This window comes from Martes martes (assembly GCF_963455335.1).
Source record: "Martes martes genome assembly, chromosome: 2".
NCBI lineage: Eukaryota > Metazoa > Chordata > Mammalia > Carnivora > Mustelidae > Martes > Martes martes.
In genome coordinates, this window is record NC_137889.1 from 27,817,002 (window position 1) to 27,838,478 (window position 21,477).

Sequence of the window (21,477 nt, forward strand, 5' to 3'; positions counted from 1 at the left end):
ATCTTTATATGGCTTATGAATAATGTTTTAGTAGTAGTATACTAATTCTTACATATTATAAAACATATTCTTGTCAGGTCACTTCTTTTAATCTTTTCCTGGAACGTTGGTAGTGATTTTGCCCTCCTCTGTTGAAATAGGTTTCTTTCTCTTCCCATCCATGTGTATCCCCTTTTATTTGGGAGTTCTGTTGATATACGTTCAATATTCTTCTTTACTTCTTTTGGTTTTAGTTACTATGGATATATTATATATCATTTTCTAATGTTTTAAATTATTTCATTTTCCACTATTTTATTATCAAAGTTGAAAATACTATTTTATAATTATAAATTTTCTACCACTACACCCAACCTCCAGTTTCTTTGTCAGGAATGAACCAGGGATGAACCAGGGATGGACAATAAGAAAATCTTAAATATCAGATTAATAATTGAAGATGAAGAAAAACACAGAAGTTCATCGTTATTCATGCTTTTTATTCCTCATCTTTAGATTGATGTGAAATTTTTGTTCTTTTTTTAATGAAATGAGATTAGGTTCCTTATTCTTTGTTATGAACTGGAGTAGTAGGTAGTGATTAGGAATCATAGTCCTAATATGATTAGGACTATAGTGATTAGGAGTCCCTAAGTAGTGATTAGGAATATGAGCCTGAATTTAGATGTGGGTTTAAATCCCAGCTTCTCCATTTATTTGCTCTGTGACTTTGGGCAAGTTTCTTAGTCTTTTCGATACTCAGTTAATAGCTGTTATTATTTAAGGTGTTCTTTGTGAAGAGCTTGTCCAGAGCCTGGCATTTCTTAAGTGTTTAATAAATATTAGCTAATAGTAATAATAGGACATAAATACTAAATCATATTCCATGATTGATTAGCCATTTCTCTGAGGAGTGCTGTTCAAGTAGCACATGTACAGGACACTTACAGACTTCCACAAACTTAAATTGTATATTGAACCTCTTAGAAGGCAATCTGGATGCCCATATGAGAGAACTTTATTTTCAAAATGCTTTTCTAAGTATATTTGTTGACTTGAATAAAAAATCAGAAACAGAATCACTCTTTTTCTTTTCCAGGCCTAAAATGAATACACTTTTTAGAAAACTATGAAAGTCAAGTTTATTAAATGGAAGGTTTAATAAAAAGAGAAAATGAGAACTGTGGTTTAATAATCCTTTTGTCTCTTTTCAGTAAAAAACTGTTCAGATGAAACAATTTTGAAATATCCTAATGTTCTTTAAACAGATAATCTTCATTTAGGGGAGAAAATCCAATATTGTCAAGCCAAAATAAAGAGCAACTTTATTCACATTTGTAATATTCCATTCTTAAAATTTGCATCTTTTATTGTTTTCATAATTCACATAAACGTATTCATATAATTCACAGAAACACATTTATTGTTTGCTTACTGTTTAAATCTTATGCTGACACATGATAGGAGAAACTCATTACAAAAATATCAGTAAAATTCACATTTACCTCTTGGCAATTGAAAACACTGATGTATGATAAAGGAAAAAAAGTTCTAAATTCAAATTTTATTCAAAATTTTGATAACTTTCCCCACAGGCAGTTCATGATATGCTATTAACGAGCCCTGTTTATGCTGGAAGTATTCCATCTTTGGCCTTATGCTTTAGAAACCATTCTTGAACACATATTTAAACTAGAGCACACATGTTCTTTTGTGGTATTGGTTGCACATCTGCCAGCTTTGAACAAAATTGTAGGTTCTGTTAATAATTCTTCTTTGGTGTTGGGTGAAAAAGATACGACACTATCAATGGTTTTGCTTTTAAGATTGCTTTTAAACTTTCAGTCTTTAGAAAACCTCAATACTGGCACTGCAAATCCAGTTCATTCAAAATGCAGAGACATGGAAAGAAATCCGGATGTTCCTTTTGAAGATGACGAAGATGAGATTGAAGCTATTGAAGAAGAAGAAGAGGAGGCTGCAGGTAAGCACTGTAACATGTTTGAAACGACTCACCTCTCATACCTACTGCTGACTCTAATTTAGGATCCAGTTTTTAAACATTTTGGAGGCAAGGATTTTTTGGCGTGTAATTAATGGGGTCCTAAAACTTGTCATTAACTCCTTTGGTGTTTGGTCTTTATAAAGCAACAATCTTACCACTTATGAAAGTAGAGGGATAGAAGCATTGTGGTATTTGGTGCATTTGGTGACACGAAACTTTTCATCCTGAATTTTGTGTTTTGTCAAAATAATAGAAAATCATTATTAAGAATCATTAATTACTTAAAGTAAACATTATTGTTAAAAGCATAGATACATGGTGTTTGTTCTTTAGGAACTTATTCCTTCAAACAAGTGGCACAATGTCAGGCAGCAAAATGGACTGATTTTCATACTGTGTATGCCAGCTATAGTTAGGAATCCATGAAATGAACCTCTTATTATTTAAGTGTAAGTGACAGTATTTGTTATGGCAAACCACGGTGTCTTCTCATAAAGTAGACCACTCCTCGAGCTATATTTGTCAATGTTACAGTGAGGGAAAATTAAAATACATATTGTAGGTAGAAAGTACGTGAAAATGTTAAAGAAAATGTTACTCTCTTTGTTTTCTTGTATATAAATGAAGGCATAACATCTCCAAATCAATTTAGTTCTCTATTTAGAATTGTTAAAAGCTGAGAAATCTAATAATGAATTTTCATTTGTTTATAGATGAGTGGTCTTGATTCTTTGCTTTGCTCTGCCTTGGCCACTCATGAACTGTTCAACCTGCGTAGAAAATAAAAATTAGTTGAATAAAATCAACGTAACTCCATTGTGCTATGCCTTTAGAATTGTGGTCAAGGATTTGGTAGACAGCTAACTAAAATGAAGATTTAATTTTATCTGTGGATTTCTTTGTGGTAGTAATGTAATTTCTGATTACTATTAATTTAAAGTTGGTTGTATTGTGAAATTCGCATTGGTATGTCGCTTGCCATGGTTGGGTTTAAATGTTAGGTTTTAGCGCTATAGCAAACTAGCAAATTCCAAAACATTGTTCTCTTACAGTGTTGACAAAGTGTGAACCATTTTGTAGTAGAAGCACAAAGTTCTAATCCTTAGTATTAGGTAATAATCAAAGTAACTAAAATCATGACTGGTATCCAGAGGACTGAATTAGTTGGATTTAAAAGACAAGAAACAGTGATGTCTGGTACTTATCACTGTATTCTTTAAAAGAAGTTGATGAAATAAAACTTTCATTCCCTATCACTTGTATTTTAACATAAATGACTATTTTATTTTATTTTAAGACCATTCATTACCAGGACCTAATGCAAGCCAAATTAATTTCCTCAAGATCTATTTTGGCCATTCCAGTTTTAAGCCGTGAGTATAATCTCAGTTAATTAAATTGCATATTAACAGTTTTCTTCACAAAGGGAAAATGGCAAATAATCCATCTGTTTAATAGTAATAGTAAAACTTCACTATAGTTTATACATTCTACACCGCATTTCCTGTAAGTGACTAAAATAACTACAAAGTTATTTTAAAATAATATTTATTTAAAATTTATATCTACAAATTGTATTTATGAGAGGAAAGTGATTTTCTTTACCATAGAGAGTTCTGTGTAGATACTAGTTTAAACACATTAATAAACTAATCTTAATTTAATGTTGACTTGTTTTTCATTAAGTAAGTATCTGTGTTGTCTATTTCATACAACTTACTGTCCAAAGCATGCTGATATAATAGAAATTCATAAGATAACAGTTTGAAGAATAATGATAATCTTATCAGTTTTAATATATTCAAATGTATTTATGCTAAAGGGGCACATTTATAAGTATTAAAATAAGGTGAATAAAAATGAGGTGAGGAACAAGTAATTTTGAATAAAACTAATAAGAATGTAAAAACCTAGACTGCATTTTTCCTATTCTGCAAATTTAAAATTTAACCCGTGGAAACATTTCTTTCTTCTTCTTTGATCTTAATTTTTTTTTTAATTAAACTATGTCCTACATACAAAAAAGTGCACATAAATGTACAGATCAATGAATTTTTACAAACACCCAGTGTAACCAGGACTCACATAAGGAAAAAATAGGTCATTATCAGCACATCAGAAGATCACCTTTCCTATTGATTTTTCCCTCAACATTTTATTAAAAAAATTTTCAAAGATACAGGAAAGCTGAAAGAATTTTTTTTACTATGAATACCTGTATATTCAACATTTTAGTATACTTGCTTTATCATAATATCCATCTATCACCTCTCTATCCATTCCTTAATCTACCTAATTTAAAAAATGCATCTCAGGGTAGACTGGACATCACTATTTATCTCCCTAAGTACTTCAGTGTATAAATCATTAACTAGTTAAATATTTATGGTTTATTCTTTTGATGTAAAATTTACATGCAAGAAAATGGTCAAACCTTAAATGTGCATTTGCACATATTAAAGGACATGCATGCACCCATGTAGCCTAACCCTTTAGTCGAATATGGAACATTACAGTAACTGCAGAAGGTTCCCTCATGTCCCTTCTCAGGCAATCCTGGCCTCTGGAGCATTTCTTTAATTAATTAATTAATTAATTAGAGAGAGAAAGCATGTGCACACGCATGCGAGAGAAAGAGGGTGTATGTACCTTCTTGCGCATGCAAGTGCAGGGAGGGGCAGAGGGAGAGGGAGAGAGAGAATGTTAAACAGGTTCCGTGCCCAGCATAGAGCCCAATATGGGGCTCCATTTCACAACCCTGAGATCATGACCTGAGTCAAAATCAAGAGTTAGATGCTTAACTGACTGAGCCACTCAGTTGTCGCTCTTTTATTTTAATCAATAAATTTATATCCATATATTGAAGCTCAAAAATATAAAAGAAATCCTATTAGAGGGGTGCCTGGGTGGGTCATTCTGTTAAGCTTCTGACTCTTGGTTTTGGCTCCACTTGTGATCTCCTCAAGTGGTGAGCTCGAGCCCCTTGATGGCCTGTGCTCAGCATGGAGTGTGCTTGAGATTCTCTCCCTCTCTCTCTACTTACACATGTGCATGCTCTCTCTAAAACAAGACAAATAAATACAATCTAAAATAAAATAAATAGGGGTGCCTGGGTGGCTCAGTGGGTTGGGGCCTCTGCCTTCAGCTCGGGTCGTGGTCCCAGGGTCCTGGGATCGAGCCCTACATCGGGCTCTCTGCTTCGCGGAGAGCCTGCTTCCTCCTCTTTCTCTGCCTGCCTCTCTGCCTACTTGTGATCTCTGTCTGTCAAATAAATAAATAAAAAATCTTTAAAAAATAAAGTAAAATAAATACATACAGTCTTTAAGAAAAAGAAATTCTATTAGAGGTAGTGAAAAAATTAAACGTTTTTCCACTTGTCCTTGGGTTTCTTGTTAGTAAAACAAAATAGCCTTTTTGCTTTTTACCCTCCAGGGTTCAGTGGAAGGTGATTCATTCTGTTTTGGAAGAAAGGAGAGATAATGTTGTTGTGATGGCAACTGGTAAGTTGTACATAAGCAATAACTTAGTCCTCTAAAATATAAAACTTAAAGGTTTTTAAATGTGTGATCTTTTATTACACTCTCAAAATATAAATACAAATGCAAATGGTATAAAATACAGAAGAGAGTGGCCTGAGATTAGATGCTCAAATTTATGCAGAAATTAGCTCTTAGGAGCATAGCATGTTAGTAGGGACCGTTCATCTCACACAAGTACATTGTAAGAAGAAATCAAAGTACCAACGCGTTATTGTTATTTCTATCTGTGCATTATTTTTATTTCAAGGATATGGAAAGAGTTTGTGCTTCCAGTACCCCGCTGTGTATTCAGGCAGGATTGGCCTTGTCATCTCTCCTCTTATTTCTCTGATGGAAGACCAAGTCCTCCAGCTTAAGTAAGTAATGTTTTCTTCCTCCCTCCCTCCCTTCCTTCCTTTCATTTTTATGTCATTGCTCACCCAGTGTGGAGCCTGAGCTTACAACCCCAAGATGAAGAGTTGCAGGCTCTGTCCACCCAGCCAACCAGGTGCCCTAGTAATGTTTTCATTGCTACACTATCACCCTTTTTTTTCTTTCATGAAGGAAACATGTGACCTATCATGTATGTTAAAATCTAGTTCCTAGTAACACGTTTCTGTGAATGTTGCTCTGTCTTTTTTAGTGATAAATGACTCTTTGGTGGAAGAACTTATCTTCTTTCTTGAGTTCTTTATAATCCAAGGCTACCAGATGGTCTCAATAAAAATTTTTGTAACAGCAAACTCGAAGCCAGTTTACATCCATATCTCAAAATTCTTTTCTCTTTTGGTTACCCTTGCTCTTTAGCTTGGTATGAAGTATATACATGGAAGTATAATTTTTAGTTACAGAAAAATTTTAAACCTCTTTAACGTGAGCTTGCAATTTTTCTGAAAAACCTGCCCTAACAACTTGCTTTCTTTTCCCTTTTTTTAAAAGATTTTATTTATTTATTTATTTGACAGAGAGAGAGAGAGAGAGAGTGAGCACAAGCAGGGGGAGGAGCAGAGGGAGAGGCAGAAGTAGGCTCCCCACTGAGCAGGAAGCCCGAAGTGGGGCTCGATCCCAGGAATCTGGGATCATGACCTGAGCCAAAGGCAGACACTTAACCAAGTGAGCCACCCAGGCGCCCCAACAACCTGCTTTCTAATACTGCCTTTGGAGGAATTTGTTTATCAAATTAGTGAGTTACAAAAAGAGTGAGGATTACAAAGAAGAGGACTGTTCATTGTATTTCCTTAGTCCTTCAGAATGAAGTTGATCTATGTAGTATGTACATGGCTCCAGAATACTTGTTTTTCTTCTTACAGAATGTCCAACATCCCAGCTTGTTTTTTGGGATCAGCACAGTCAAAAAATGTTCTAGAAGATATTAAATCGTGAGTAATTTATATGGTTTTGGATGTATTTGAGAGAATTTTATACAAAATTGTATATAAAAATATATAATTTATTTAAAAATTTATATAAAAATTTTTATTTAATTTATGGACAAAATGTTCATGATTTAAAAATGTACTTTGTTTTTATAGTACATTTATAGAATTGTTCAATTAAAAAATCTTTCAAACTTAAATCTATTATTTTTAGTTCTTGGACTGTGAAGTTAGCATTGTTGTCATATTGTTTTAAAATTTTGGTTTTGAACAAGAATTAGGAGAGTACGTATCTCCTTTTACAAAGGAGCAAATTGAGGCCCAGAGAAAATAATTTGCTTAAAGTCATTCGATGAGTTAATGGCTAAGCAGGGACAGGATTCTAGATCTCTTGCCCCATCAGTCCTAAATGGCTTAATTCCTAATAACAATGAAATTTCAAACACATACAAAAATTTGTGTGTATTTATATAGATTAACATGTATGTATTTTATTAATAAACACATATGTACATGTATTTATTGTTTTGATAAATGCATACAAATATATCACCCAAACCCCTATCAAGGTATAGAGTATTACTGTCGCTCCAGAAAGCTTCTACATGTCCCTTCCCAGTCTGTCCTTCTTTCTCCGTTTTAAGGCAGACTACTGTCTTTTTTTTCTACCATACTTTTGTCTGTTTTAGAACTTCATGTAAATGCAGTCATACAATATGAACTTTTCTGTAAGACTTCTTTCATTCAGCAAAAGGTTTTGAGAATACTTCATGTTGTATGTGTCCGTGGTTTTTTAAAAAAATATGTCAGAGTGCTGTGTCATTGTATGAAAATACCATAGTTTGTTTTTTCATTTCCTTATCAGTAGATGCCTAAGCTGTTTGTAGTTTAGGGCTATTACTGATAAAGCTGCTATGAACATTCCTATAAGTTTTTTTGAATGTATGTTTTCTTTCTCTTTAAACATCTTAAATCACCTTTATTGAGGTATAATTAACATACAATAATTTTTACATACTTAATATATCTAATTTGGTGAGTTTGGCATATAAACACCCACAAAACCATCCTCACAGTCCAGATGATGAACATATATCTGTCATCCTCAAAGTATACTCATACCTTTTGTAATCCATCCCCCTCTCTTTTTCCTACCTTCTTTACCCCACTCACCAGGTAACTATGAATCTGTTTTCTGTCCCTCTAGATTAGCTTACATTTCCTAAAATTGTACATAAACAGAATTAGTCCTATAATATGTGCTCTTGTTTTGTCTGGTGTAGATCACACAGCATAATTACTTTGAGATTCATCCATCTTGTTACATGTATCAATAGTTCATTCCTTTTTTTTATTGGTGAATACATTACATCATATGGAGGCAGAGGCTTTAACCCACCGAGCCACCCAGGTGCCCCTGTCCTTATAATTATTATTACTATATTACACTGAAGAAACTGAGGCATACTAAAATTAAGTACTTAGCTAAGATCACTTAGCTTATAAGAAGTAGAATTGAGACTCAAATCTTGGGCAATTTGACATCAGAGCTTGTTATTTATACTGTTTTCTAATGTGAATTAGAATATTGAATAATTTCATGAGATTAAAAGCATATCTATTATGTTCCTAATTCCTAATGAAAGCGCCATGCCTAGCATACAGTAGATGAAATATTTTAAAGTCTTTTTATAAGGGAAATTAATTTTCATTCTATTTAACTTTATGTTTTCACTTGGTGGAATGAAAAGGAGACTATATATTTTTAATGCCCTACTAACCTTTATTATAAACATTGTCTTAGTTAGGATTCTGTCTGCCCAGAACAGAAAAAAGTCAAGCTAGCTTAAGCAAATACTGAATTTTGTATTAAGGATATAGGAATGTCTCATGGATCACAGTGAACACAAGTTATCCACCCCTTAGGAAGAGACTTGGAATTGGGTATCAAGAATACAATAAGGCTTTCTTTTATTTATAGCCTCTGTGTGTCTTCCTTATTCTTCTGAGGAAATGAGCATTTTCCGCTTTTCTAGTCACAAGATAGAGAAGACTACTCTGCAGCAACTTTTTTCAAATATTACAGGTCTTGTCATTGGCAGGGACTGATTGGTTGTTTCTTGGTCAGACCCCCAAAATCTAGGACAGAGACCAGTTGATTTGACATCGATACAGTTGCTAACCCTGTCCCAAGAAGATGCATTTAGGCAAGAGAACAAAATACATAGGAGAAACATGGGTGCTGTGGGCTTAATCATGGGGAGGGAGTCAGAGGGAGGGTGATGGGTTGTAGTTCTCCAAGAAGGAGGGTGGTATGTGGGTGGTTTGCCAGCACATAAAAGGCTTACCATAGGTGTGATTGTTTAACTCAAACACTATGGTTTTGGGGCTAGACTGTTTGAAATCAGAACATGGCTTCTAATGTCACCTTAATGCTGAGTACCCCCTGAGAGCCACTTTTCATTTTGCTTCGTTGAAGTAGAGTCAGAGGACTAATATGTGTGAATATATACATACATATAACATTTGTTTAGTTTTAAGTGGTGTAATTTATCATTTAGAAATTTGTCAGGTGTTATGGTTTTAAGTTGTAGTTCACTGGATGATTGTTTCCTTTAGTGTAGCATATTTCCTTTCCTGTTTCTTTTTTGTTTGCTTATTTTTACAGAGGCAAATACCGCATTGTATACCTAACTCCAGAATTCTGTTCAGGTAACTTGAGCCTACTCCAGCAACTTCAGGCTAATATTGGTAAGTGGTACCATAGGATCTTTTTATAAGTACTTACTTAATTGAGTTATCCTTTAAAGTTAAATATGTGGTTGGATATTGGATTTCACTTCTTTTAAAGTTGATTTCAAACAATGTTTCCTCCAGGAAGTCTCTGACTTTCCAACTTGATGTCTTTCCAGTCTTATCCCCTAGTACCTAAAAGTCCTTCTGCTGTAGAAATCAGGTTCCTGTATTATAAATTGCGTGTTTATATATCTCTTTTCTTTTACTAGACTATAAACTTTTTGGGAAAAAAAAATGCCCTAATGTAGTACCTGGCACATAGTAGGGATTTACATGTATTATTGAATAAATGTTGAATCTTAGATTCTGTGAAATGATAATTTTTTTTTCTGTATTCTGAATCTAAATTAAATCACAGTAGTGGTTCTCCACCTTTGTTCATGATAATCATTTTTCCAACTTTAGAAAAATATAGTGTCCTCCAACCTTGAAAATTCTGATTCATCATGCCTGGGTGGGCCTCTGGCACCTATAGTTTTTCATGAGTGATTCTGATGTGTAGTTAGGGTTGGAAAAACATACTACCTTTGATTATTTCCCACTATTGAGTATGGTTTTTAAAAGTTAGATAGTAAGTCAGAGCTTATTTCCTAGAATATGTGAATACAGAATTAATCCATAGCTGGTTCCCTTTTTGTACTTCAAAAATTTTTGTCTTTTTTTCCTTCTTGATGGCTAGAATAAGCTACCCACAAATTGCAGTCATGGGTACTGTTATTTGAAACATTCAGTTGAACCAACCAGTTTTAGTTTCCTAATATTATATGATCTCATTGTATAGTTATGTGTTACAATATTCTGGATAGGTTAATTTTCAACATGGCAACATCTCATTTAATTGTTGCTTAGTAGCATATAACTCTAAGAATGCATTTAATAATTTTTGTAACAATAAAATGAAAACAAATTTGTTTCTTTTTGATATATATTAAATATGAACAAAAGAGTCAGAGCAGAAGTTAACATTTGATTAAGTACATTATCAGTGATGGGTTATCAATTTCTTATCCCTTATTGGCATATTATATTTTTGTCTTAATGGAAGACAAATTTGGTGTGTCTCTTATAAGATTGTATGAAGTTCATAAGGATATTTCACTTTGGATTATGCCTAAATACCCTAGATATATGTATTTTATGGCTTTATATCAAAAGCTAGGATTTGTGTCCACGGTAAGCTGGATATGTTTTGTTCCATTTTAATACTTGCTTTGTTTCTGGGGTGGGGTTAATTAATTGTAGCTTAAGTATTTACTTAGATCCTTTGACAGCCAGTTCTAATTCTCTATTTTTATTTTTTGTAATGGACTAAATTATGAACACTGCCATCATTAGAGCAGAATACTCTGCATAGGATGGATGAACATCCTTTTTTTTTGGGTTGACTCTCAATGTTGAACAAAAAAGGATAAATTCTTTTTGAAATATTTTTTTCTTTGGCTTTTGTTTGTAGGAAATTGTAAAATGCTTGCAAAAATGAATCTACTCAGAATTCTATTTGTATGGTAGTCTGACATTTAGCTAATCAGATTTATGCTTTTTATGTTACATTATTTAAGTAGTATGAGTATATAACAGAAGCAGCAAACATAATTTTATATGGAGACTCCTTAAAAGCAAAGACACTTATAATTGTCTTTTGACTTTAGAAATAAGGCTTGAGTGGCAGATATGCCAAAATGAAATATGCATAGGACTTGGGCAGACACTTGGACTTGCAAATTTAAAGTAAAAGTTAGTAAAAGCTCCATAAACTAATGCTAAGGGACAAAGTTCAGCTTCATTAAGAGATAGGTAGTTAAACCTGTAATTTTAAGCAGGGTTTTAAAATAAAAGAGAAGCCATCATGTTTGTTTTAACCTGATTTAAAATTTGGGTCATTTAGTTTCTAAAGCCAAAATTAGTGGTAACATTGAATTTTTCCCAGCTATGCAGCAGCAGCCAGAGAATTTTGATGCTAATCAGCCTGTATTCATATTTAGTAGGCTTATTTTTTTTTGCTTTCTCTTTCATCTCTATTGTATTTTGTAATCTCAGTGAATTATAATTGTTTGTTTGCTTGTCTGTCTCCTCTTTTGGAATTCGGAGCTTCTCAAGGTTATAGAGTACATCTTATTAATGTTTTCCTATAGAGAATTGTTTGGATCATAGTAGGCATTTAATGACTCTAATAATAATTGTTTGGTGTTTTGTTTTGTTTTTATTGAGCTGCCTTTTTTGCCAGGTCCTATCTTAGTATTTTATGTGTATTTGATACCTAACTTAATCTTCAGAGTGACTAAAAAATGTTAGGTACTTCTATATTTACCTTTTATTTGTGGGAAACTGACACTTGGAAGCTTAAGTAACTTGCTTAAGGTAATACAATGTTGGCGGTGGAGCCAGGTTGTCTGACTCTAGAGCACATATTCGTCATCACCCCCCTAATGGCAGAAAATCATTAATATTCAATTATCAAGTAATGATCATCTCCATTAATGGAAAAATTATTTTTGTCTTAAGTATTAATTTGATAATACAGGGCAAAAGTGCTACTGTCATTACTTTGGACATTTTAATGGACAGTTATACAATAAAGCCCTTTTCTGAAATGCATTACTATACACTATTGATTCTGTTTCAGTGTGGGTGTATGGTATGGGGGCAGAGTAGGGGGGTTGATAGAGGAAGAAAGAATGAGTTCTGTTCCTTCTTACCTGCTTGTACATACCAAGTTTTAGTTCTTACCATTTTACATTAGATAATGCAGCTATCATCCTGTCTTCCAATACTGGCATTCCAGAGGAACTCTCTGCCGTCTAATATGTGATCGGTCATGGACAGTGATGATGCACCTCATCTCAGTAGAAATGTGCTCTTTAATCTCTTTTGGTAGCTAATTGATGAGATAAAATTGAAAGTATTACCAAAGAGGAAAAAGAAAACCAGCTCTTCTTTTTTAAGGCATTGCCATTGCAAATGGTTCATGAGTGATAGTTTTAGTATAGATAGCATAGTAATAGTAAGTAATTCATTTCTTTGAGGAATAATGATGAAAGCTGAAATCTAATAAATAATGTTGTTTGAATAATATATAAATATTTCCTTTTATCCATACGCCTTTACCCATATATCTCCCATCCTCTGTTCTCATGATGATTATTTTGGTGTTACCTGATGTCATTTATGCTTATATTTTTATATGAAGCATATACTTTGATTGGAGTTATTTTTTCTCCTTCCTGTAGTATTTATATATTCTAAGTGGAGGTGATATTGATTTAGATGAATTTATGAGTTCTTTTTGAACTTTATTTCCCCCATTTTTATGTTTTTCACTTTTGTAGGTATCACCCTGATTGCTGTGGATGAGGCTCACTGTATTTCTGAATGGGGACATGACTTTAGAATTTCGTTCCGGACTTTGGGCTCCCTAAAGGCAATACTCCCATCGGTAAGCTTGTCAAGTGCAACATCTTGAAATGATGTTCTTATCAAAGGGGAGTCCGGGATTGGGGAATTGCCAGAAGGCTGAAGACTTCTCTATGAAAGGGCAAACAGGTTGTGAAAGCAGGGGAAGGATTTTTAAAAAACTCTAATTTTGGCTTTCTTCTAAGGTTGGCATGTAATTTATTGAGGAATACTATAAAATAGGGGTTGGAAAACTTTTTCTGAAAGAACCAGGTAATAAATATTTTAGGCTTTATAGGCCACGAATGGTCTCTGTCACATTTTTCTTTGTTTTTTTCTCACCACCTTTTAAAAATGTAAAAACTGTTGGCTTGTGGGCAATAACAAAACCGTCTGTGGACCAAGTTTGACCTGTAGAACACAGACTCGACTTTAGAACCATGTTTAGATCCCATGCCTTCTTATTTGAGCTCTTATGCGTGTGTCCTTTTACTCTCGGATGCTGTGAAAGCATGGTTACCTCTTCTTACATCATATTGAAAACATGAGAAATGAACTATTCTGGAGAGGTTTTAGTAAAGTTTTTAGTATCAGAATTCTACTTTCTTCCCTAATCATAAAGAACAGCAGATTTCTACATGAGTATTCTACATGAATGGCATGTTTTATATGAGCACCTTGAAAATTCACAATAATGGCAACCATTTTATTTTTTGAAAAACTATGGAGTCACAGGCAGTTATAAAAAAAAATGTACAGAGAGACTCTGTGTACCTTTTAGTTTCCCCAATGTACAATATCAAAACTAGGAATATGACTTGATATGGTCTATAGTTCTTTTTTTTTTAATTAAAAGTTTGTTTATTTATTTGAGAGAGAAAGAGAGGTCATGAGTGGGGGGATGGGAGAGGAAAAGAATCCCAAACAGACTCCCCGCTGAGCATGGAGCCCTACGAGGGGCTTGATTCTCAACCCTGAGATCACGACCTGAGCCGAAATCGAGAGCCAGATGCTTAACTGACTGGGCCATTCAGGCACCCCTTCACAGATTACCCTTATTTTTCTGGTTTTATAAGTACGTGTGTTTGTGTTATCTATAGTTTTATCCCCTATGTAGATTTGTGCAACTACCACTGCATTCAAGGTACAGAATTGCTCCATGAGCACCAGGCTCCTGGAGCTGTCCTTTTCCAGACACACCCACCTCTCTTCCACCCTTCACCCTAACTTTTGGTGACCACTGATCTCTATCTTTATAATTTTATTTTGAGAATATTGTATAAATGGAATCATACAGTGTGTCACTTTTTGGAATTGGCTTTTTTTTCACTCAGCATAATTCCCTTGAGATCCATCCAAGTTGGAGCGTGAGTCAAGTTTGTTGCTTTGTATTGCTGCATAGTATTGTATTATACCACAGTTTGTTTAACCATTTACCTGTTGAGGAACTTTTGTGTTGTTTCTACTTTGGGGCTATTATGAACAGTACTGCTGTGATATTTGTGTACAGCCCAAAGGTCCTTCAGTTGATGAGTCAACGTGACCGTAAGTTTTAATTTCTCTAGTTTAGATGCCCAGGAATACATTTGCTGGTGCTATAGTTAGTGCATGTTTAATTTTTTAAGGAACTGCCAAACTGTTTTCTAGAGTGGCTATACCATTTTACATTCCTGCCAGCAATGTCTGAATGACTCCGTTTCTCTTCATCCTTGCCAACATTTGATGTTACCAGTATTTTTTATGTTAGCCATTTTGATTAAGTGTGGAGTGTTATCCTGTTGTGTGTGTGTGTGTGTGTGTGTGTGTGTGTGTGTGTTTAAGATTTTATTTATTTATTCAAGAGAGAGCATGAGCAAAGGGAAGAGGAGAGGGGAAGGGGGTGGGGGAAAGAATCTCAAGCAGACTCTGTTGAGTGAGGAGCCCGACACCTGAGCCGAAACCAAGAGTTGGATGCTCCACTGACTGAACCACCCAAGTGCCTATATCCTGTTTTTGTTTTTGTTTTTAAGATTTTATTTACTTATTTGAGAGAGACAGAGACAGATAGTGAGAGAGAGCACAAGTGGGGATGAGAGGGAGATGCAGGCTCCCCACTGAGCAGGGAGCCCAACATCTGGCTGGATCCCAGGACCCTGAGATGAAAACAGAGGTTTAGCAAACTGAGCTACTCAGGTGCCCCATCTTGTTGTTTTTACTTTGCATTTCTCTAATGGCTAATGATGACATCTTTCATGTAGTAATTACCTCTTATGTGAAATGCCTGATCTAATCAGAATTTTTTTAAAACTATTGAAAGTGTTTTATTGTAACTATGAATCTTTAGTCAGATATGTGGTTTATATATTTTTCTTTCAATTTGTAGCTGCCTTTTCATTGTCTTTACAGTGTCTTTCGCATGGCAGACATTTTTAATTTTATGAAGTCCAGTATATCACTTTTAACTTTTGTTGTGCTCTTCACCTAACTCTAGGTCCTGAAGATTTTCTTTTACGATTTTTCCCAAAATGTTAATAGTTTTATGTTTTACACTTAAGTCCAGGATTCATTTTGAATTAAATTTTGTTTAAGGTGTGAGGTTTATATTGAGGGTTTTTTTTTTTTTTTTTTTTTTTTTTTTTGCCTATAGATGTCCAATTACTCCTAGCAATTCTGTTGAATTGCTTTTGACACTTTGTTAAAAATCACTTGGGTTTTTGTGGGTGAATCTGTTTCTCAGTTCTCTAGTGTACTGTATTAATTTTGAATGAATAAACAAGGTTGATTTATGTTTAGGTTTTCCTGTTAGTAGTGAAGCTATCATTTCCTCTGAGCTCAAGATTTAACAGTTGTACGAGTAAACTAAGAAAAAGCATTAGAGATTGTTTGTTATTCTTTGGGTGAATTATCTAGTTCATTTCCATTGCATATTAATTATGCTTATAGGTAGCAAAACTGAGAGTTTTTTTTTTTTTGTAGCTCTTCTCATAAAGATGTGGTTAGAGCAGACTAAATTAAACTAAATAAAACAAACCAACACAAAAAACTTGAATGTACCAATTAACAAGTATATACTGAATCAAACTAGACTGAATTGAACACCAGTTATGGGACTGACCCTGTTCAATGCTTTCATCTTGTTTAAGCCTCACAACAAGCCAGCAAGATTAATATCTCTGTTACCTTCACTAGGATAGCACATTATCTTGGTTCTCCTCCTTCCTTCCTGTCAACTTCATTCTGAGATTCCTCTGCTTGTTTCATCTCATCTCCGTACTTTTAACATTAGGATGTCTGAAACTGTAGTCTTTTGACCTGTTCTCTTTCCTATCTGCACTTAAGCCCCTGGTCATTTTGTCTAACATTTGGTTTGAATACCATCTGTTGACAGATGTTGTTGACAACTCCCAAATTTATATCCCCACCCTCAGTTGATATCAGCAATGTATGAGTGATCCAGTTTCTCTGCCTCCTTGCTAGCATTTGGTATTATCACTATTTTATAGAATACACACACACACACACACACACACACACACACACACACACACACACATAAATGTAACTGACTACTCGGCATCTTTCTACTTAAATGCTTACTAGGCAATTCAAACTTAACCTAGCCCTGTGGCTTTCTGATTTTTTCTCCATCCCAAACCTGCTCTTTCCTCAGTTTCCCCCATGTCATTTAATAACAGATCATCCTTCTGGTGCTCAGGCCAAATATGTTCAATTCTTCTCTTTTTCTCACACTCCATCCTACATTTAAACAGTGAGGAACTCTTTTGAGGTCTTCAGAATATATACCGAATCTAATACTTTCTCTCTCGATCCCTGTCACTGCCCTGGTACAAGCCATCATGCCCTTGGGGGTACGTTATTGAAGCAGCCTCCTCATTGGTCTCCCTGTTCTCACTCTTGCCCTCCTTCAGTCTCAGTACAGCATTCAGAGTGATCCTTTGGAATAATAAGCCAGATAGGTCATGTCTTCTGCTGAAAATCCTCTAGCAGTGACCATTTCACTCTAAATAATGACAACAGTCATGACAAAGGTCTTATGTGATCTGGTCTTCAGTTTTGTCTTTGACTCCATTCTCTACTGCTTGTCTCCTCATTCACTGGGTTCTAGCCACACTGTTCTCCTTGATATTCTTCTGACATGGAGCATGCTCCTATGGTAGGGCTTTGTTCCCACTCTTCCATCTCTCTGAATACTTACTTTTATTTTTTTAAATTTAAAAAAAAGTTTTTATTTATTTTTCAGAGAAAGAGAGAGTGTATGTGAGAGAGCACAAGCAGAGGGAACAGCAGGCAAAGGGAGAAGCATGCTGTCTGTTGAGCAGGGAGCCTGATGTGGGACTCGATCCCAGGACTGTGGGATCATGACCTGAGCCGAAGGCAAAGTCTTAACTGACAGGCATCCTGAATACTTATTTTTTAAAAAGATTTATTTATTGGAAAGTGAGAGAGAGAGAGGGCGCATGTGCATGTGCCTGTGTGCAAATCTGAGGGAAAGGCAGAGGGAGAAAATCTTCAAGCATATTCCCTGCTGAGTGTGGAGCCCAGTGACATGGGGCTCAGTCTCAGGACCCATGAGATCATGACCTGAGCCTGAAGCAAGAAGTTGGCTGCTTACCTAACTGAGCCACCCAGGTGCCCTTCCCTGAATACTTTTTACATGGGATGATCCCTTACTTCTCTCAAGTTTTTACTAAAGTATTACTTTTTCATTTATGCCTCCTGGGCCACCATATTAAAAATTTCATATTAATTTCCCCCTCCAACATTCGACATTCCTCATATTCCTTTGCTTTTTTTTTAATAGCACTTATCACTGTTTTAACTTACCATATCAAATTTTGTCTTTTGTCTGTGGGTCCCTACTAGGATATTCTCTATGGGGGACAGGCTTTTGATGGTTTTGTTCATATAATCTAGAACAGGACCCGGCACATAATGGGTGCTCCGTAAGTACTTGGGTAAATGAATAAATGAATTCCGACGAGAAAGCAGAGAATCAGAGACGTCACTTTCCCAGCGGGGAGTGGTAGAGTTGGGCCATAGCTTCGCACTGGGACACTGTGTTGGTATCTCAAGCAAGTGATGAGAAATAAGTATAAAACATAGTTTCTGCCCTGAAGTAGCTCATGGTGCAGTAAAGGAATTTAGATTCATACCTGTAAAGGTAGAAGCAAAAGTATCAAACAATAAATGGTGTGTGGAACACAGTAAATGGTGTGTGAAACAGTACAAATAATAAAGAAGGGTTAACCGTGTTAATAGTACACGTAATAGAGAAACGAGATATTTGTATGGTGAAAGTTAGGAGGCTCAGTGTGCCTCAAGGACTGCTTTCCATTAATTTAGAATGGTTTTAAAGTAAGCTTTTGGAAAATAGGAAGATTGCTTTCTGTAATCCTTTCTGAGGCCTTTGATTCTAAGAGGATTGTGTTAGAGGAGTTTTAAATATTTTATGCAGCTCTTAAACACTTTTCAGGGGTGAATTAAATCTTTTATTATGTCTGGCTTTGGACTCTACTGGATCATTTTCATTTCTTGCAATGACTCAGTATAGCCCAGGGTGTTTGTCAAGCAATGACTGAGAAAACCTTTTCCCCTAGTGTTTTCATGAGTCCTGTTGATTAGCTAAGTGGTGAGAAATGCCACCTGGTGGTTGTAGGACTCTTATTTTCCTCACTGTTCTCAGTGCTTTTCTCCTCTTTCCAGTTGCGATTACACTGGGACAACTGTTGCAGCTTCATACCATATGATTTCAGTTAAGTTTAAAAATAACAAAGCAATCACTAAACCACTTGGCATAAAGATTCACATTTGGAGAGAATCAGACAAAGTGAGTTTCAGAAAGAGCAGCGATGCAGAAAGCTCTGTATCAGTCTTAGGATTCTGTAAAATTATAGTAAAACGTACTGTGATATCCAGGAGACATGTTGATTCTTTCCATTCCTCCCTCCCCAGTCCTTTCCCAAAGATAGCATATGTAGACACTACTTGAATAATGTGAATGATAACTTCTTGAAATGAGTGAACGAATGAATGAAGCATGATATTATGTAGTATGAAGTTAGAATTAGCAACATGACCCAAATTTAGAAACAGATGGAACAGTTACAGTTCTCTGCATGTGTAGATGCTGCACCATTGAAGCCTGTGATTAAACCATTCCTAAATTTATAGTCACAAGGTTAATTTATAGTTTTTGCTTCTTTTAACAAAACTTGGTACTTATTTCCAAAGAAACTGAATTTTCCAACTTAAAGAGTAAGAGTTTCATGAATTAAGAACTTGATGTAACTAAGTGATGCTCTAAGTTTATTGTCCAAATCAGTTTGCTCTTGAAAGTTAGAGATTGCGAGGTGTCAGTATTTATGCTGTGAGGACAGGATAAACCAGGAGTGTCCCTGGAAACCAGGATGTGTGATCATCTTTCTCCTAGCCAGCCTGTACGTTATATCCAGGCTTCACTCTAGTTTATAAGTTTTAAACGTCATAAGGCACCACAAACTTATAAAAGATTCTCTTCATTTCTGAAGTGAATATAAATAACCATCATTCCTTTAAGTTTAATATAAGCCCTTACTTTATTCTGTTTTCTTTTTTTAAAGATTTTATTTATTTATTTGACAGACAGAGATCACAAGTAGGCAGAGCAGTAGGCAGAGAGAGAGGAGGAAGCAGGCTCCCCACTGAGCAGAGAGCCCGATGCGGGGCTTGATCCCAGGACCCTGGGATCATAACCTGAGCCGAAGGCAGAGGCTTTAACCCACTGAGCCACCCAGGCGCCCCTTTATTCTGTTTTCTAGTTGTGGAAGCAGCATTCTTTTTTTTTTTTTTTCAAGATTTTATTTAAGTATTTGACAGATAGAGATCACAAGTAGGCAGAGAGGCAGGCAGAGAGAGAGAGAGGAGGAAGCAGGCTCCCCGCTGAGCAGAGAGCCCGATGCGGGGCTCGATCCCAGGACCCTGGGACCATGACCCGAGCTGAAGGCAGAGGCCCCAACCCACTGAGCCACCTAGGCGCCCTGGAAGCAGCATTCTTAACTGCAACCTTCTAGAATGTTGAGGGTGAAAGATTGCATTTATGTTGATTTTTCATCGCTTACAGGTCATTGGCTTAGGGAGTTTCTAATGGCAAGGTGGGAATTTTTAAGTTAGAGTCTAACATCACATAACCCTCTACATCTCATATTTTAGCGAAGAAAACTGAGGCTAAAAGAAGCCCTTGCCAAAGTCAGTGGCAAATCTGGGAGTCATGCCCATGCCTCTGGAATTCTTGTATAGAATTCTTCTCAGTTGTTGTGATAACAACATCAATAATAGTTAATGCTTTTTTAATTTAAAGATTTTATATATTTATTTGAGAAAGAGAGAGTGTACAGGCGGGGAGGGGCAGGGGAGAGGGAGAGAGAATCTGAAGTAGTCCATCCGGTGGGGGGCTTCATCTCACAATGCTGAGATCATGACCTGAGCCAAAAACAAGAGTCCCATGCTTAACTGATCGAGCCCCCCAGGCACCCCAATAGTTGAAACTTTTCGAGTGCTTACGGTGTACCATGCATCATGCTCAGCATGTTACACATTGTGTCATCATTTGGTCTTCACAATGACTTTATGAGATTGCTGTAATCGTTATCACTTTATATATGAGGAAACCAAAGCTTAGAGAGTGAAATCACCAGCTCAAAGTCTCACATCTACTTAGTGACAAAGGTGGGTTTTGAACTCAGGCATCTGACTTTAAGCCAGACTTTTCACTACCATGCTGCTATTTTGCCTGATTTTTAAAAATTTTTTTACTTTTTATTAACATATAATGTATTATTAGCCCCAGGGGTACAGGTCTGTGAATCGCCAGGTTTACACACTTTACAGCATTGCCTGATTTTTAAAATTAATTTCTTTAAGAGGTATCCTGTTTCATGTTTATTTTATTTTTGTAAGTACATTGCATATCCACTCATACATTATACTGCTTAGAAAAACAAACCAAACCCTCTTGCTTTTTGTATCCTGAAAACCTTGGTCTTTCTCTGCATATGCAGTTAAACGAGGATGTTGTTACTACATTTATAAATTGTTTGAGTAAAGCACTTAGAGTTGTTAAAAAAAAAATGCTTTGTTTTTGCAAGGGTGAGTATGTGCATGTCCTATGAGCTTCTAATGTTTAAACTTTCCGTGTGTACGTATGTATATATATACATGTGTGTGTATGTGTGTGTATGTATATATATATGTATAAGCTTGTTTAGATAAACTAACTTCTCTATTAATTGGTCTATTTATAAGTTGTTAGGTAGGCATTCTCTAAATTCAGAGAACAGTCTGATTGAAAGCTAGAAATCAATGAAGTTAATTTGGGAGTTTCATTTTTAAATAATGAAATTAAAATTTTTAAATAAATTTATTTAAATTGGGGCGC

At 35.3% G+C, this 21,477-nt stretch overlaps 1 protein-coding gene across 1 annotated transcript in view; it reads left to right on the forward strand.

Moving 5' to 3' along the window:
- The window catches only part of WRN (WRN RecQ like helicase), a 111,147-nt gene that overhangs the window by 25,702 nt on the left and 63,968 nt on the right, over positions 1-21,477 (forward strand). The window contains exons 10-16 of the mRNA XM_080795344.1: positions 1,825-1,963; positions 3,282-3,357; positions 5,417-5,484; positions 5,771-5,879; positions 6,813-6,881; positions 9,547-9,629; positions 13,001-13,107. Of these exons, the coding sequence (XP_080651470.1) occupies positions 1,825-1,963; positions 3,282-3,357; positions 5,417-5,484; positions 5,771-5,879; positions 6,813-6,881; positions 9,547-9,629; positions 13,001-13,107 (651 nt within the window). The remainder of the gene's footprint in view (positions 1-1,824; positions 1,964-3,281; positions 3,358-5,416; positions 5,485-5,770; positions 5,880-6,812; positions 6,882-9,546; positions 9,630-13,000; positions 13,108-21,477) is intronic.